Source organism: Bradysia coprophila, unplaced genomic scaffold (genome assembly GCF_014529535.1).
Source record: "Bradysia coprophila strain Holo2 unplaced genomic scaffold, BU_Bcop_v1 contig_151, whole genome shotgun sequence".
Taxonomy (NCBI): domain Eukaryota; kingdom Metazoa; phylum Arthropoda; class Insecta; order Diptera; family Sciaridae; genus Bradysia; species Bradysia coprophila.
In genome coordinates, this window is record NW_023503423.1 from 4,288,876 (window position 1) to 4,307,536 (window position 18,661).

General features: G+C 36.7%; 2 protein-coding genes across 5 annotated transcripts in view; one reads left to right on the top strand and one right to left on the bottom strand.

Moving 5' to 3' along the window:
- Window positions 1-18,661, bottom strand: part of LOC119074532 (diacylglycerol lipase-alpha) — a 43,740-nt gene that overhangs the window by 14,080 nt on the left and 10,999 nt on the right. For all 4 annotated transcript variants that reach the window (XR_005087206.1, XM_037180698.1, XM_037180696.1 and 1 more), the window contains exons 2-6: window positions 15,242-15,336; window positions 15,042-15,148; window positions 7,501-7,605; window positions 643-744; window positions 1-398 (exon numbers count right to left, since the gene is read on the bottom strand). Coding sequence is in view for 3 of the 4 variants with exons in the window: in XM_037180698.1 (XP_037036593.1) it covers window positions 1-398; window positions 643-744; window positions 7,501-7,605; window positions 15,042-15,148; window positions 15,242-15,336 (807 nt within the window). In the remaining variant the exon portion in view is untranslated. The remainder of the gene's footprint in view (window positions 399-642; window positions 745-7,500; window positions 7,606-15,041; window positions 15,149-15,241; window positions 15,337-18,661) is intronic.
- Window positions 2,946-4,863, top strand: LOC119074533 (PHD finger protein 7-like). The gene is made up of 6 exons (XM_037180700.1): window positions 2,946-3,117; window positions 3,292-3,393; window positions 3,463-3,622; window positions 3,691-3,758; window positions 3,929-4,083; window positions 4,148-4,863. The coding sequence occupies exons 1-6, from the start codon at window positions 2,992-2,994 to the stop codon at window positions 4,761-4,763; spliced, it is 1,227 nt and encodes a 408-aa protein (XP_037036595.1). The 5' UTR covers window positions 2,946-2,991; the 3' UTR covers window positions 4,764-4,863.

Sequence of the window (18,661 nt, forward strand, 5' to 3'; positions counted from 1 at the left end):
CTGACGCACTATCGACTGTCTTTCGATCTTCTGGAATTTCCGCAACAGGACCAACCCAGCAACAACATCTGACGGTACAACGTCCAGTTCACGAAAGAAATCGCTCAGCAATTTCGCAATCTCGGCAAAGGAATTACGATTCCGTTCTGACGTGCCCATACAGCAAAACAATAGTCGACATCGATGATCCCAACTGTCTTGATAGGCTCGTATAACTTTTCGCTGTCGCCAATTCCGATTTCGGCTGCCACTGCGTTTGTAGTTGAACCGAGACTCTGACTCTCTCATCGATCGTTGATATTTTTTCATTTTGACCCATGACCTTCCAGCTGCATCGAATGTGCACCAGATAATTGCCAATATAAAAACTATTACCATCCAATTTGATGCAACTAAAACTGGATTTTCGAAGCAAAAATAGTAATGTACTCTGCATATTGTTCTATAGCACTGCTCCCAGCATTAATACTCGATACGTCAGCCGTTTGCATTTGCATGTGTGGTTTAGCTCCCACAAAGAAAGCATGACTCCTGTCTGTGCGAAAGAAATGCAAAGCCTATTCTGATCCCATCAGTCTCCAAATATTTTCTATAACGCTAGGTGCAGTGCTATGGTCGAGTAGAAAATGACAGTATACGAACCTAGCATAATTTCCTTACTCTCAATCAACTGACACGAGAGGTAGTACTTTATCAGCCATACTACGCCCAGCGAGAGCCATACTACATCTATTACTATCACAGCTGGAAGGCAAAATAAACAATTCGATTAAATAATAGGTAGATGCAATGGAGGTAGTGATCAGATGTCTAAAAATTAAAAGCGATGACATTTCAGCATTAAAAATAGGACAAAACATAGTGAAAAACAGGGAAATAGAGGACACTAGTGCCAACCTTTGACGATTTTTCATAAAATAGAGCAAAAGTCGTATGGAGGTTCGTTAAATCTCTACTAAACTGACCTGTGACGATTTTAATAATTGTATTTAGTGAGAAGAACACGAAAAATGTCTGATAAAACTCGTTAAATCTTTGATTTCTAGAACCGAGAAGAGATACTTATCAATTACCGGTATGACAATACTAATGCCTACGTAGTGCGTTTCGAGTTTTTTTAAATTACCACAAAAAATGTCAAAAATTTAACGAAAACTTTAATTTGGAGGTATGTCTACAGGTGGGAGTCCTGAACCACAGAGTTCACCTTTACTCATTAAAATTCATTCAGAATTGGCCAAGTTGTTATTTCACAAAGTTGTCGAATTTTCCGGGACTATTTTTAGGAAAGGACCAATACCACCGATGCCATTTCGACTTACCCAGAAAAAACATAGCTAACGTCGACCCGTACGAAACACCTATTCGTATCAAAAGCCTTTACTGTGAAACTATTCATTTCTTTTACTTCATTCTCTACTGAAAAACTATTCTTCCTTTTAAATCACTTACATTATCCACTCTTTGCCTTGTTATCATATACAATTAAATTGCCGGAGGCAATATAGACAGCCCCGTACGAAGTCAAATTTCATAAATTCCTATTTAAACAGCTATATACCGCTATATTTACCTATATTTCACTGTAAATAAACATTTCACAGAGGAATATGCTATTATATAGCTCTATATGCCTGTATATAGCTCAATATAGCTGTATATAGGTATATATAGATGTCCGTATATGGAATCCCTGAAACCCCACACACATAACAAATTATTTCCATGTTAACAGAAACTCTCTAAGTATGATTTTTCCCAAGATATTTCTATTTTACTAAAATCCAATATGGCCGCCGGCAGCCATTTTGTTAGGAGACCGGAAATAGTACCGATGCTTTACATTCGTTAATATCTTTCAAACAAAAAAAAAATTCATGAAATTCGGTCAAAATTTACTCGAGATATTGTCAAAATACACCACGTTCACTGTACTTCCGAGTAGCCAGATAAGAGCTCACTCCAAGAGACCTAGCTCACGCTCCGGAGAACATAATTTCATAAAGTTTTTTTTCCCTGATTGGTACGGTCAATACCTATCTAATAAAGCTAAAACAGACGAAATATGTTCAAATGTGGCCGACCTACAAGCAAAAACTGCTTGCCGCCCTGTGCCTGTTCCACACAAAGGGGTCTAACTCACGAGTCGGTCATCCGATTTCCATAAACTTTTTTTTTGTCGATCGGTATTGTAAATACCTTTCATCACTTACAAGTTTAACGTTTAAATGTCCGGAGATATCTTCGAAAAACCGTAAAGCACTTATTGGGCCACAGCTCGGGAGGGGTCGATCCAAAATCACTCATCTTCGAACTTAGCCTGTCTTTTGACATTACCAAACGGGAAAAAAAAGAATTTTCAAAATCGGATGCGACAGACAGACAGACGGACAGACGGACAGACAGACGGACATTTTTTTTCGCGGATTTGGCATCTCTAGACAACCACAATAGGTTTCCCCTTACTCAGGGAGTCCAATTCGACGTGTTACAAACGTATGCGTAAACCTATAAGACCCCAGTACTTCGTACGGGTCAAAAAATGTTTCATGAAATGTCGGTATTTGATCATTCATTTCAGAAAAAAAAAGATTTTTGAACAAGATCTTCCTTCAGGAGATATTTTATTTGACTTTTAATTTTTTCATATAAATGGCTTTTCTGGCCAAAAGAATGATTTTCCATTTTCCTGAAAAGAATTAGTTCTTTTTCACTACAAGCAACATGTGATATCAAAACAAAAAAATAATCGAAATTTGCTATACGAGTGGAGCTATTTTTTCTGACACAAGTAACTGGTTAAATGAACTAAACACACAAGTTAAGTTTGTTAACAACACTCTTCCACCCAAATTCAAATTTTTGACTGAAGCAAGCTGCGTACTTTTATGTATTAAACTGCTCGGTTTTGGATGCGTTCGTCCATTTCAGTTTTTCATCCGCCAAAGCCGCCAAAGCTGTCACGCAAAAACAAACACAAAACACACAAAAATGGTTATCCAAGTAACGTTCGGAGAAAACGGACAATGTTCGATCTGCAAATTATCGGACGTTGATAGTTTGAATTTTGGTGAAATCCATTCGAATAAAGAATTGGCTGTGCATTTGTTTTGTCTGGTGAGTTTATCCATGATTTATGGCATGACGTGGGAGGTAAGGAGGTATACAATATTCAATGTTACAAGGATTCCTTGGAAAGGCCATGACCTTGACTAAATTAGTGTTATTCCATAAGCAAGCAGACTCAACCCACCATTCAAACATCAGCTAAATACGGACATTTCCTTCCAGTATTTCTCAGCGAATCTACCTCAAAACGGAAAGGATAATGCCGGTATCGTCGGATTCGAGTTGAATGATATTCGGAAATTGATTTCAAAGTGCCACAAAAAGGTATGTGAATTAGGTGAACCAATTGATTGTCGTTGTCATTGTACATCGTATCCGCCTCTCTTATTTCAGATATGTTGCTATTGTCAGAAAGGTTCGGCAACAGTCAGTTGTCATTTTCCCAATTGTCGTCGTATGTTCCATCAAGTGTGTGGCTTCAAGGCGAACGCAAGGTTCGAATATGTGGGGCAATTCAGGTCATTTTGTGATAGGCACAACCAAATCGAAGACGGTACGTCCAAACCAACTTTCGGATGTATCTTTAAATCGAAGTGCAGTGTGTGTTTCCTTTGTTTGCAGAGAGCTTTGAGTTCCCTGAGATAAGCGGGTGTTTCATTTGTCGTGAAGGCATCGACAGCTATCATCCGGTAAGCTATTTCATCTATTATTGTAGACTGTAACGACAAAATAAGCGATGACGACCGCTCTTATTGACTTCACATCAAACTTTAAGCAAAAGGGATCTGACACTTGTTCATCCCCCATATATCACAAAGGCAGCCCAAGCGACTTACGAAAACCAAATAATATTTTTCAGGTGACAACAGTACCATCGTGTTGCGGACCTTGGTTTCATCAACAATGTCTAAGGTCATACGCTGTGAATGCCGGATACTCGTTCATGTGTCCGATGTGCCGAAACAAAAACTACGCCGCAATTGTACGCCCCCGGGGCATCTACGTACCCGAATAGTAAAATTGACAAATATTCAAATTCACCAGAGGCCCGTCAATAATTTTCATTTTCTTCTTTCAGTGAAGCAACGTGGGAAAAGACACACGACTTCGCGGACATTGAACGTTTCTACAGCAATTGTGATGCCACCGAGTGCGTGTGTCCGGGTGGTCGAAAGTTTACAAATCACAAGTGGATATTTCAACTTTGTTCTTGCTGTGGCTCATATGGCTATCACAAGCTGTGTCGACCCCTACATGAGCGCAACGAGATCATCGTTTGTGACAGTTGCAAGACTATGGTCAGCCAATGGGAAAAGGAGAGTCCACAGAATACACAAACATTGTTAGCCGGACTGTATTCACAACAAGAAGAGGATGCCAAGAATGAGTTAATTGATCTGACAATGGACGACATTTCGGACGACAATGTTATGGACCAGTGTATTGTGTTGGATGATCGAATGGACGTTGTGGAAATTACCGAACAAAATGGTACTAATAATTCGTTCGAGAACGTTAGTCTGGTCAGTAACAGTGTGAAGAGCTATCGCAAAAAGCGAGGAGTTAATGAAAATTTGGACGAAAAACGTGCGCGAGAGAAAGCCTATCGACCGACTCGAGACAAAATGAGAAATTACCTAATCGGCTTATGGTTCAGGGATTACGAGCGATTCCCACAAGAACCTGTTGAATAAATACTGTTAAAGCGCTTGCATCAAGCGAATGTTGAATAAATTTTATTGAAGTGCCTGAAGCACCCGTCGGACGCGGAATAAACGCTTTTGAATTGCCAAACAGCTTGTTTCAACTGTGTTCAATACAGGTCAGCAGGAAGATAAATTCGGTTCTAAAAGCTATTTGATCTCCAGTGAGGTAAGTCCATTTTTCCTCACTACCTTGTAACCCAAAGTCAAATCGATCGAAATTCAAAATTTTATGTTTTCAAGCACCACCAGGCGAATAGTACAAAATATCATACTCATAGTGAGGTGCGGGAAAACAGGAAAAGTAGGAAAATATGCGGTTTTGCCTGCTTTCTCATAAAAAGCTGCTCTTGTATGTAAAGTTCTGATTTTCAAAAAAAAAACAATATTTTGTTTCGTCTCGGCAATACCTTTCATTTGACATATCACACACGATTTTTGAGCGAAAACATTCAGAGATATGCTGGAAAACTAGTGAAAAACCGGCAAAACAAAACGAAAACACACAACCGGGAACTTGACTCCAAACTTCTGTCGTTGTTTGTCTGTTTTGGAGCACTTCCCGTTGAGTCGCGACAATGTTTTTACGCTAGAAAGTTAGGTGGGCTGGGCACGCAAAACAGAGGTAAACAACGTAGAATCACAATTTTGTTTAATATTGGATCTCAAAACTGTCGGCGAATTTACTCGTTTCCCACTGTTTTCCGACGGTGTGATCTCGAGTGAAAGGTATTGACGAGACAAAACAAAATATTTAATTTTTAAGAAAATCGGGTCTGCACAACTATTGGCGAGAAAGCAAGCAAAAACTGCATATTTTCCTACTTTTCCTGTTTTCCCGCACCTCAAGTTTGAATAATTTTTTTTTATATTAAGTTTCGCGTAGTCCCCGTTCTGCTTCTCTGGCTTACTTATAGACATAGATCCAAGACAATGTAAATACCTTGGACTTACTGAAACCATCATTGCGAGGATACTGTTCAATGAATCGGTTCGAATTACTCAGATCAAGAGAAGTAAAAGTTTCGATATAATTATACCCGTTGCTTCGCTGTCTGTGAGAGGTTAATTAATCTAAATATTTAAATGGATTACACCAATCACTTACACAAACTGAATCATCAAATTATAAATTTACGCGAGAGATGTGCTTTTGTGTTTCGCTTAATATTGATTTTATTTAAAAAAAGAAGAAGTTATTTTTAGATTTCCCTTTTAACGAAATCATCATTTTGAACAAACAAGCAGCCGATACAAATATTAATTCGTTTCGAATCATCCAATTCGAAAGTTTGTGTCGACAAAAATTTATATATTTTGTTCGGCGAGTAAGCACAACCCGCTTTTAGCATTAGTGCTGCTTCTACTGTTTGAAGAGGCTTTAATTGTTGATTAGGTCGATACGGTATAAAAGCAGGCTTTCAACTTTATGCAAACGTGATACAGAATAGATGGAAAGGAAATGTTGATTCACAACCGTAACATTCTGGTGTGGTAAGCACAGGCCGGCGTACAGATTCATATAACTCCTCAAATCTTGAGTAAGTATGAAATCTTCTTCCACGTGACCCAAAATGAGCCGTATATAGAAGATGTTGATCCTACAGTGCACTATTACACATACTATACACTATCCAATGGACTCTACTGACTTGAAAATTAAGTCAAGAATTTTCCAGTTTCGCATGGTTTTTGCCGACACCTAACACAAATGGTGTTACACAATCAAGAAAAATTTGCAGAAGTGAAACTGTAAGAAAATCTTCACGTTCCCAGTAGTGCGCGCGACAATTTTCCTTTCACTCGACTGCTAAAAAATGTTGGAAAAATTTAAACAATTTTTTAGATAAATTCAATGGTTTTTTAAGTGTCAGACGATTTACAAATATCCACCGCAGGGTAGAAAGAGCACTAAGAGAATGTTTCATTTTTGTTACGTTTTATCAATGAGAGCAATTGAGTTCCAAACAACGATTTTATTTCGATTAAGAACATTATTATGAGCAAAAAATTATTCTAGACCATAACAAAAAAGTTTTTAGTTTTTTTTATAAAGCTGATTTTGTGTTCATAACATGTACAACCCAATGGAGAAGGGTCATTTGCCAAATGAAGATGGACATTTTGTTCACTTCTTTGCTAATTATCCCGATTGTCTTATATGTAAATTTTCGCAATTTCGACTGAATAAAAAGATGGCGCGCTGCACGCATGTTGACGAAGGTTTACTTTACTGAATTAAAAATTAATTATGCAAAATTTCCATGCATAATATAATGCAAAAATACTTCAAATAACGTTCGGCATCGAAATAAAATATAAAAACGTTTTGTTTGGAACTCAATTAGTTTGAAGATGAACAAAAAAGACAAACCAGGTGATTCCAAAAAAAAATTGTCCGGAAATATTTGATAAAATGTAGGCTAATATCGGGACATGTTTCCCAAAAATAGTACCTAATGAAAGCTCTATTCTAAGCCTAACCAAAAATACCTCGAATATCCCTTAATATCAATCAATACCCTTAACTAAATTATCAAATGAATAATTAATCGATTCGTGAAACTGCGATTCCAATCAACAATCCGTCGTAATCCATAATTAATTCGTACAAATTGACTAATTAACATTGATTCCCTGGTGTGTGTTTGGTAATTTGTTTACGATAATTTCGATTATGCATGTCGTCAATAAAACGGTTTTTGTTTTGGTTTAATTGAAAACTTACCCAATTTAATGTAAAGCCAATAATGCATAGATGCTCTAGGAACCGTGTTCAGGATGCTACCTCTCATTGATATTATACAAATGATCAGTTCCGTGCATATTGAAGCTGTAGAGAGAAAAGTTTCAAATTATTTAAAGGGTTTGAAAATGCATACTAGGCATGGGCGATAATGAAAATGATTATCGATAATTATCAATTATCGATAATCGATAATTGTCGACTTTTTTTATCGAAAATTATCAAAGAAATATCGATAATCGATAATTATTGATATTTTGATAATTATCAAGATATCGATAATTCGATATATCGATATTTCGGTCCGAAAATCCGATATTTATCGATATATTCCGATATATCGGTATATTATCATAAATTTTCAGATAAATATCAAAATATCGATATTTTGATAATTATCGAATTTCGATATTTCGATAATTATCGATAATTATTAAATTATCGATAACGATATGATTAATCGATTATCGATAATTTCTTTCGATTGATATTATCGATAATTTTGAACGCCTCCCATCCCTAATGCATACGCGACTGTACATAAAGGGTAAAGTGGATGGAAATTAGATACGACCAGTCTTTCATAATAAAAATGCAGAGGTCGTTATCAACCTCGCGTTGAGCTCTGGTTTGTTATATAGCAAAAAGTGTCAATCTAATGAAGTGTAAGATTTTCATTCAATCAGATGAAATCTTATGTAAGCCACACGATAATTAAACCGATGAGAGGCCAGTGGAACAGGTCAAATTCAGTTCTTAAGTGGATTTAATCGCCTTAACTAGGGTTTGAGTTGAACCCGAAGTCGACCTGTTTAGAGATTATGAATTCGTTTACAGCTGAATTTTTTTATAAAAATAATTTTGACAGACAGGCTTGTATGGTAATCCAACATAACAACGAAAAAAATTTGAATTTTCATACAAAATTCAAATTTTTAACGGTCAAAAATTATTTTTAGACAAAAATTCAGCTGTACTACTGGTTAGAGCTCTGAGGAGTTCGGGTTTTAATCTCACCTCAAACTGAAATTATCTTACTTGAAAGGTCAGGTAAGGTTTTTCCTTTCAAATGAAATGAATCTGACCTAAACTGACTATATTTTTTGATCGAAAGTCAAAAATAGCTCAGACCAAAAATGTTTCGATCTTAAATTGAGACCATCTTCAGTGGCTGTAAACAAATTTCGTACACCTCTAAAGCGACAAATAAATTATCAAGGAATCACCTCGAACGTCAACAGTTCGTTTGTAACCTGAACCTAAATTACAGAATCTAGGGAAAAAGTATCGAGTGAATTTGAGAAACAAAGTGTGCAATATCATGATATGAATTTCAAGAAATCACCTACTAGACATACAACCATCGATGACCATCATCGAATCACGTCGCAACATAGAAGTTTCTCCAGCAACATCCACAACAGTTAGTGTTAAACGCAGACAAAGGAAATGTTACCGTCGTGATGTATCGAACTAATGTATTCTTTTAACGTTCTTTTTTACTAGTCTGTCACATACGGCAAGCATATTAACAGTTTTACTATTCAAACTATTACTTCATTTTATCAAAAATTTTCAGATATTGATTTCAGAAATCTTTTACTTCATTTGTTTTAAACATTATTTTTGCTATATAAGACCAATGAAAGTGTAAAACAGGTATGGTCTATTGTCCGCCCGGAGGACATACAAATTTGATTTTCGTACTTAAACGCACTCATTTGCATATTATTTTGACATAAAATGTGAGTGCGTTTAAGACGAATTCGCCGATCGACCATACCTGTTCTAGACTTTCATTGTATAAGACCTCATCAGAGAGAGCTTGTCGTTTATTCTTGCTGTCGTTGTCGATAACAGATGACAGCCGTCTGTAACAGGCTAGAGATCGCAAAGAACATTGCGAAAAAGGTCATCGATGATTTTCATAGGGAGAAAAATCGATCTGCTGACCGATCGACCATTGATTCGATTTCATGAAATATTCAGCTGAGATTTTCATTTTCTTTCTTTTTTGATTTATTAATAAAAAGGATAACAATGCACTTTGCATAACGATTCTTTCGTGTCTGACTGTTAGCAAAGTTTATATGATGAAGCCTTGTCGTTGAACCCACCGGTGCTGGGACAAGTGAAATCATCCAAACAAGTTTGGGTCCAAGTTGCATCAACTACAAGTGAAGTTCCAGTGCAACCATGCCCATCATAAAGGATAACACATTGACCGTTGGTCGTTATGCCACTGGTCGTATTATCCCAAGCTCCATCAAGTTCGTAACAGCAGTTCGGTCGTGTTGATTCTGTTAGTGGTGCCCAAGCAGGATTTGATGTATCATGATTGACAGCCGGCCAAAATGTGATGTCAACGGATGGTACATTGCAACCATGTACCGCTTTGCAATTTCTGTTTTCCAGGTTACACAAAAATTTTCTAGCCTCCGCCAAGCAATCACTATCACAGACCTGTTCGACCGTATTACAGTCGACTTCGCATTGAGTGCAATCGAAACATTGTGGCGTCAGGCAAGGACCTGGTGTAGCTGCGGAAAATGGCCGGATGCAGCACACTCCGAAAATGAATATAGCAAATGCTTGGGCTTTCATGTTGATTTCGATATTAGACTTCGAGGAAATACGTTCTCCAACTGATGATATTCGTTGGTCTGTCTTCGGTATTTATACCATTTCAGACACCAGCACGTTGTAAAAATTATTTATTCGACGAAAAAATAAAATTTAAACAGACGTTCAATTTGAGCAAATACCGCATAATTGCGATCATTAATGTCAACAAAAATTAAAATTTGCAAAATTTATAATTATTTGAAGCACATGTAACATCTGTCAACATTAACTTATGTTCTTTTGTTACCGATTCAAAATAGTTTCGATTCGCAACTCTTGCCAACCAACGCAAGCAACACACGTGGTTGAATAATAACTGATGATGCTGCCACATAAGACCAGTTTTGTGACTTTATACCAAACCATTATTTTTATATGGATAAACTGACAAAATTGAAGAAGTCTGATTGGAAATCTATGACGCCATACTCTAGAACTCGGTGAAACCTATTAGTCCAGTAACATGTACATGTGACAGACGGCAAGCATATGACCAGTATTATTATCGGATCTATTACTTCCATTGATGAAACTATCTTCAATCGGTTGATTACAAATCTAGTACTTCAATTTTTTTAACATAACGTTTACTATATAAAGGGCCATATTACCCAGATTTTGTCATTATTTTTGTGGTCGTTATTAATAACAGATGAATAGCCGTATGTGACAAGTTGTTAGTAGATATCGCCAAAGTTTTGAGCAACTTTGGCACAATGTGTTTAGGTTCGTTAGATTCGTCTTTGAGTTCTAGGGAATTTGTATCTTTTATTTGTTCGATAAAGAGTCAAGTGTCGGTTAAAATGTAAATGGCTCGAAAGTAAACCACCAGCGTTTAAGCATCGAGCTGTAATGCCAGTGGTTGTAGAATTGACCCTACATCATGGACAGACAACAATTAGTACTTATGTTGTAAGTTTTGTCAAGAAAAGTTGAGAAATTTGAAAATTTTTAAGAGGGAGTTTGCAGAATTGTGAAGAAGCCGCCAAATTTCCGGTATAAACCAGTACTGCGTCACATCCTCTAACGCATGGCTAATTTAAATTTTTTCAAGAAAATTACAGTTTTGTGCTCAATTTTTCGTTTGAACAGGTGGCGCAAAATTTTGTTTTTTTTTTTCGCAAACATCATAGTATGATGATCATACATCATAGTTTACCCGTGCCATTGTTCGATATTTTTCAACAGTGGGTTTGTTTAGATCTCTTTGTACAGCTTAATTATTCGATTTATAAATAATTAGCAATTCTGTTTCAAACGTGTCCAAATGTTTTGCCAACGTCCCAATGGATGAAATGGTATAAATACCTAGGCCAGTTTCGTGAAAATCATCATTTGACGAATATCATTCCTCGAAGTGTAATCAACATGAAGTTCCAAGTTGCTGCTTTCATTATCGGCCTTTGTTGCATCGTTTCATTTGCCGATGCCGACAATACACAAGACATTTGCGTAGTACCGCAGTGTTTCAACTGCACTCTATGCGAAGTCGATTGCAGTACGCTCGACGAGGCCTGTGATACTAAGTGCGTGGGAAAAGCTAGAAAGTTTGTCTGCGAATTGGAGAAGGAACACTGCAGGCAAATGGGTGGCTGCAATACTCCATCGACTACTATCCAAATCTATCCGTCTGCTTATTACTATACGTGGAGACGTGAATGGGCACCGAAAACAATCGTAATGCGACCAAACTGCTGTTACAATCTCAATAATCCCGCTTGGCAGCCGTGGTACGATAATACACTCAGCGCATTAAAGAAACCAAAGGCCGCATGCGTTGTACTTTACGATGGTTTGGACTGTTCTGGAGCAAGTGTTACCGTTGACTCTACATGGACGACACTTCAATTGCAATGGATTGATCATGCATCTCGTACCGGTCCACCTAAAAATGGAATTAAGTTTAATGACAAGACCTCCTCGATGAGACTTTGCTAAGACTTTATCGTGAAGGATGGGTGAAGCGATGGAACTGTAGACTTTTTATTGTCTTCTCTTGTTAAATTGTAATAAATATTATGTGAAAAGAGAAGCAACAAGATCTTTAAAAATCAACTATACTCCCATTTCCATAAGCTCCACTAAAACCAATTAATTGGAACTGAAGTGAAGCCACTGCTTTTCGCAAATAGTTATCGTTTTTAAATCGTTTTGCGATTCAGGAACCAGTCATACATAGACCAGAGTGATTTTACTTGTACATGCAATCCAGTCGTGAATCTTTTTCCCATTGTGCGGTCTTCCGATTTCAACGCCAAAGTTCTTCCAGTGTCTGGCAGAAAAGCTTTTTGAATTTCATGCTGCGATCTAACGGCTTTTATTGATACTACGATATGAGGGAACTCCTAGCTCCAACACAACTCTTGTTTGCCTTTGCACCGGGCAGTGATCACGTCCATAACATACACTTCCGATCAAATCTAATATTCCCTTATGGAAAATCAGTTTAATATCCTGGAACTAGACTAAAGAAGTCATCAGTTCTCTCAATCAGACACGACACGATCTATTGACCCTATGAATCACAGTGCTGCTGAACAAGAAAGTTTTGTGAAAATGTACCCAACAAATCACTTCTGATGATGCAACGTCTAAAGAGATGAGCATGTGGGTGGAGGTCTCATTCTTCTGAGCGTAGTTACCAATTCCGTTGCATTTCTGACGATTCTGCCAGTTTTTCCTACTACGTTCTTGAGAATGTTGACAAACCTTTTTAACAGATTGTATGTAAGTGAATTGATGCCAACTCCGATCAGTCTTGCCGGACGATTAGGTTTGTGGATACATCCTGACGTTAACATTTCCTTTGTGTGCATTTAACACTAACTGGATTTTGCTGGAGAAACTTCTGTGTTGCGACGTTATTCGACTTTACGATTTCATCGATAGTTGTATGGTTTTGTAAATTGACGATGATATTGCACACTTTATTTCTCAAACTCACTCGATACTTTTTCCCCAGACTCTGTGATTTAGGTTCCAGGTTACAAACGAACGGTTCAGTCGGAATGTTTTTGTTACATTCATTGTTCTGATTTGTTAATTATGTGCAGTAGAAAATCTTATATGTTAGGTGATTTCTCGATAATCAATTTTTAAAATTTGTAATTTTTCGCTCAATTCAGGTCAGAGATAGGAATTTATTTTCACTTCGACTCATGTTGACCTGACCTGTTCCGAGTGTTGAAATAGTTATTTATCTACCAAGGTAGGTATGAAGGTATTTTTTCGCACTAGATGTCGAGGCGAAGCCGAGGTCGACAAGACGTCGTGTGCGAAAAAATACCGGCATACCTACCGTGGTAGATACAACGTTTTTCGTAATTTCGGGCCATAATCACCTTTCCAATGCAAAACATGTCCTACATTTACAGCCGAATGGCTATAGTCGCTGCTTCGTGTTCAAAAACCTTTTGGTGTCGGGGGTTCGATTTCTGGTCAATGCAAGATTTTTATTTATAAAAATTTAGCCTTCGTTGAAGGTAATATGTTCTTTAGCGTGAGAAAAAAAGTTGATATCGCACTGCGTGCGAAAAAAGTTAATATCGCACTGTGTCCAGTAATACAGTGAAATAAATACCTTCAAAACGACATTAAATGGATGCATGGAAAGGTGATGATTATGGACCGGAATTGCGAAATAAATTTTGTGCCACCGAGAATTGAAATACGACTCTTTTCAGCACTCATTTTGGTGTTGTAAAGTGCACCCGTTTGATGTGATATTACAACACTCAAAGCAGTGTTGATATGGAATTTGTATGAGTTGTTACAGCATTCGTTTGAGAAAATGCAAAGCAATGTGATCGATCAAATTTGAAGAGTGATTGTTTACAATGAAAATTATGATTTTTTGTGCTTTTGTCTATTTCAATTCTCGGTTGGCACAAAGCAAGATGTGTTACACGTATTGTAATGACTTGTAACACAACATACTATGTCAACATTGCATTTGTCGTTAGCGCAACTGACCGTTTATCTGTTCACCGTTTCTACAATTTGTTAACCAAGTCCTGGTGTTCTATTCAGCGGAAGCTGCGTAGTACAACACCGAGCCTTAACTAATGCATTGCCTATATTCGTGAAAATATTTTCTCAAATCACGATTTTATCGAATTTTTGTGAACAATTTTTCACGAAATTTTTTAGAAGATCGCGAAAATTTAAGAAAATACGGTAAAATGTTATCGCCAATATAGGTCTTGGTAGCATGTAGCACCCGAACGGAAACCTAGTGCGGCTGGCCACAAATCATACGAAACTCTACGAAGTTTTTGAGTACATGTAGGACAAGGACTTAAATTTGACCTATTCCGAACCTCAAGTCGTCTGTAAATGAACGAAAGCACGGCAGAGTAAAATAAACCAGGCAGGAGCGGTTCATTTTCGAAACGTCAAATGAGGGACCTAATACACTGTATTAAAATGAACTCAAATGAACACTGACATTGAAAAATTTGATTCGCAAAAAATATAATGCTACTACATTAGGTCTCAGTGGTGCTCAGGTCTCTAGTCAAATCAGCCCTCCTGCCTGGTTAACTTTACTCTGTCGTGACGAAAGACATCACCACGACCGCCCGCATAACAATATCTAGAGAAATACCTACTTCGGTTTTATTTCGAAAATGTTGTAGTCACAACGAATTGATTGGAATTTCTAATTAAATCATGCAAAGAATAGACAACGTTAACAAAACTTCTCATTTGCGTAACAAACGAAACTACTGCCAAGCACTTTACTTTATCGGCCGTAATTGTTTACATTTTAATGAGTTTAAGTACAAGCTCCGATGAATTATTCAAAATGCCTAGTTGTGGTTGGTGGTGATAAGGAGTAAATAATGAAACATTTTGAAAAGTAGTTAATTAATGAACTTATAATTAGTTCAACTTACCGAACAGAATTCCAACGTACACCAACTTGTAATACCATAATAATTCGATTGAGTATACGGAGGTATCAAAGTGTATCAGTGCAATCTCAGTGAGAAGTACTGACACCCTAAAGTATGGCGATAAAATACATTTTAATTGGACACCAGTTGCATTTCCGTTTGTCATAGAATTCAATTATGTTTCAATTTCGAATACTCACCATATCAAATGAAATAGGAACAAAAATGCACCGGGTACAATTAAATCATCACTTCCAGCAGACCATCGTCTGCGAAATACAATTAATCCAGGCATCTGTAACCAAATTATGAATGAAGTGAAGTTTTTTTTTCCATTTCGAAAGTTGTGCAACTACTACATTCTCGCAAATTAAATTCCTTCCACAATCTGAATATTTCACTCAACTAACATTCAATTTCATCATTCAAAGTGATCCAATTTCCACCGAGGATAAAACTTTTTTCTACATTTTAAACATAAATTTTTCATTTATCTCAGCCGTAAAAAGAGAGAAAAATGTTTTCAAATGCATTGCATATGCGACCCTTATAAAACCTAATTTCCTTTTTAACCGGATATGGCATTCACCGCAACTGTATATAGTTTCTTATCGCGGTTCGCCACGTCATAGGAATGAGACAAACAAACAAACAAAATTATCCATTAACTTAGACTTGTGTGCCGACTGCCGACTGAAATTGGGTTAAGTGGCGTGTGTGCATCACATGTGCAAAAGAAAATCGTTTTTCTCTTTTCAGGAAGAATGAAAAGGAACTGATGAAAATTTCCTCTTTTTTTCTTTTCAACAAGGCGAGATGTGAATAATTAACCTGTTGCTATATCCTCACATTGTACACATTTGTATGCTACTGTGAAAACCTGAAAACATACAGAAAGTAAAGCGTACCGGAGCGCGTCATCGTTGCTTCCTTAACAGACAAATAGCGGAAGTTCATTACATTTTTACATTCAATACTGCTGCAGCCATAATAGTACTGAACCAAGCACTAGAACAGATTTTTTTAAACGGAAAATCGTCCCATCTTCTTATAATTTATCTGAAAAATTTGGACCACTGTGTCAAGGAGGTCCCTTAGAAAATTCTGTTCTCGTCCTTGGGTAATTGCCATGCTGCAGCCTTTTTTAAAGCTCAATACTTATTTCTAAAAAAATATTGAGATCGGTATCACATCATAATAGTCTTTTACGCATCAGTGGCAAGTTTGCTTATTTACGAAGCTGAGTCGAAGGTAATTAGGCAAATTGCGATAAGTTGACGTAAAATTCGAAAATGATAAGTGACTTCTCCATACAAAGTATATAGAGAGTCGACTTATAATTTCTAAGTTTAACGTCAAATTATGAGTCTACCAAACTCAACTATTCAACAACCATTTTGGTATTCAACTACCAGTTTGGTAGTCAACTACCAAATTATCGAATTATAAATAGGCAAGCAGCCTAAATAATCTCATCAGTTGGTGTGCAGCTCTCAAACAGTTAACATCTCTACCACCTCTCTATCAGAATGGTGGTCAACTACCAGTTTGGTAGTCAACTACCAAAAATTCAAGCTTTAAATAAGTAAGCAGGCAGAATAATTTTGTCAGTCGGTGCGCAGCTCTCGAATAGTAAACATCTCTGCCGAAAATTACGTTTGGTAGTCAATTATAGCCTTGGTAGTCCAACTACCAACTACCAAATTTTCGAATTGCAATGTTAACTGTGAGCTATCGGTGATCAGATAACAAATAATAATTATTTGCCTGGTGTTGATACGCTCATGGTGGATTTGCAGTTTTGAATGTCAATCCAGCTCGCAACTACCAACTACCAAAGCTACCAACTACCAAATTTTCGATTTATAAATAGGCGAGCATGTAGAATAATTTCGTCAGTCGGTGCGTAGTTCTCGAATAGTAAACATCTCTTCCCCAAAAATTACGTTTGGTAGTCAATTATAGCCTTGGTAGTCCAACTACCAAGTACCAAATTTTAGAATTGCAATGTTAACTGTGAGCTATCGGTGATCAGATAACAAATAATTATTATTTGCCTGGTGTTGATTTGCTCATAGTAGCATTGCAATTTATCATCGTGGTAGCCAACTACCAAATTCTCGTGTGGAAATAGACAAGCAGTCAGAATAATTGCATCAGTCGGTGCAAAGCCCTCGAAAAGTAAACATCTCGCCGGTAATTAATTCGGTTGTCAACTATCACCGTGGTAGTCAACTACCAAATTTTCGAATTACAATGCCAACTATGAGCGATTGGTTATCAGATAACAAATAATTATTATTTGCCTGGTGTTGATTTGCTCATAGTAGCATTGCAATTTTGAATCAAGGCTGTTATCGTCTCAATTTTTATTTGTGACACAGACACTTGGACGGACAGACAGACAGACAGACGGACAGATGAAGTGTCCACAATAGGGTTTTTTTCTAAAAGAAAAAAGACCTAAAAACATATTTGTTTGTATGGATCAGCTGAAAAACAGCTGATACGAAATGCGTCACTTATTTCAGAGTAGCCAACTGTGGTTCCATAAGTTAAAGTCGCAACCTCAGCAATTAACACCAAAACCAATACGTTAAACTTGATTCTACCAAATATTGTTTTGTGGAATTCTTGCTTTATTGAGTAATAGTGTGTCGAAAACCGTACTTTTCATGTTTTACGATCTACATTCGACATCATTAGATGTAAGATTAAAACGAAAATCTACTTTTCATTTATTTATCCCTAGTTGTGTACACAGATAAAAATATGGACCTAGATCTAAATCTTTTTGGGATTAACAGTACGCGACCGAATCTTTTTTAGAATTTAAATTTAATCCCCTCAGGGATTACTTGAACTTATCCCCAAATAATTAATCCCTAGAGGAATTAAATTTTAATCTTTGAGGCCCTAACGTTTGACGCTTGTTTACTATGCGTTGAAACGAAAATCTCATTTTAATCTGATCAAAATGTTATTTGTAGTGCAATAAAAAAAATTCCAACCCTTCCTACTTTCACTTCAGAAAAAAAAAATTAAAAAGAAAAGATTTTTTTATCGGATATTGTGTGATACTACAGTTTTTAGCTAAACGTCTGATATGAGAAGAAGCTTTTTTGTGAATCTGGAATGAGAAATGTTTTTATTTAACAGAATTTTTTTTTATTTACCTGACTAGATTTGAACCCGGGACCTCCTGCACTTCAGTCTACGATCTTACCACTGCTGCAATTTGTTCTTAATCCCAACGTGGCTTATTGTGAACCGTTGTTTCAAAGAAACTAATTCCTCGTGGGATTAAAATTGGGATTAAAATGCAAATTGCCAGATGGCAAGATCGTCACTTTAAACCTCGATATTTTTTCATGATTTTCATTTTTATATTCTTCTGTAGTTTATAAGTATTTAACCATTTAAATTCAAAAATGTCTGTTTTCCCATTGTAATGTGAAATAGTTCGCTGCTAAAATTGGCCTTACTGCCATTTTCAATCTAGAATATCTCTATACTATCTTCAACCATATCCATATTAACTGGTAGTATCTTTACAAACCGACTTAAAATTTCTATTCTGAGCCTGGTATTGTAAGGCAGAATAAACTATCGGTAGTACC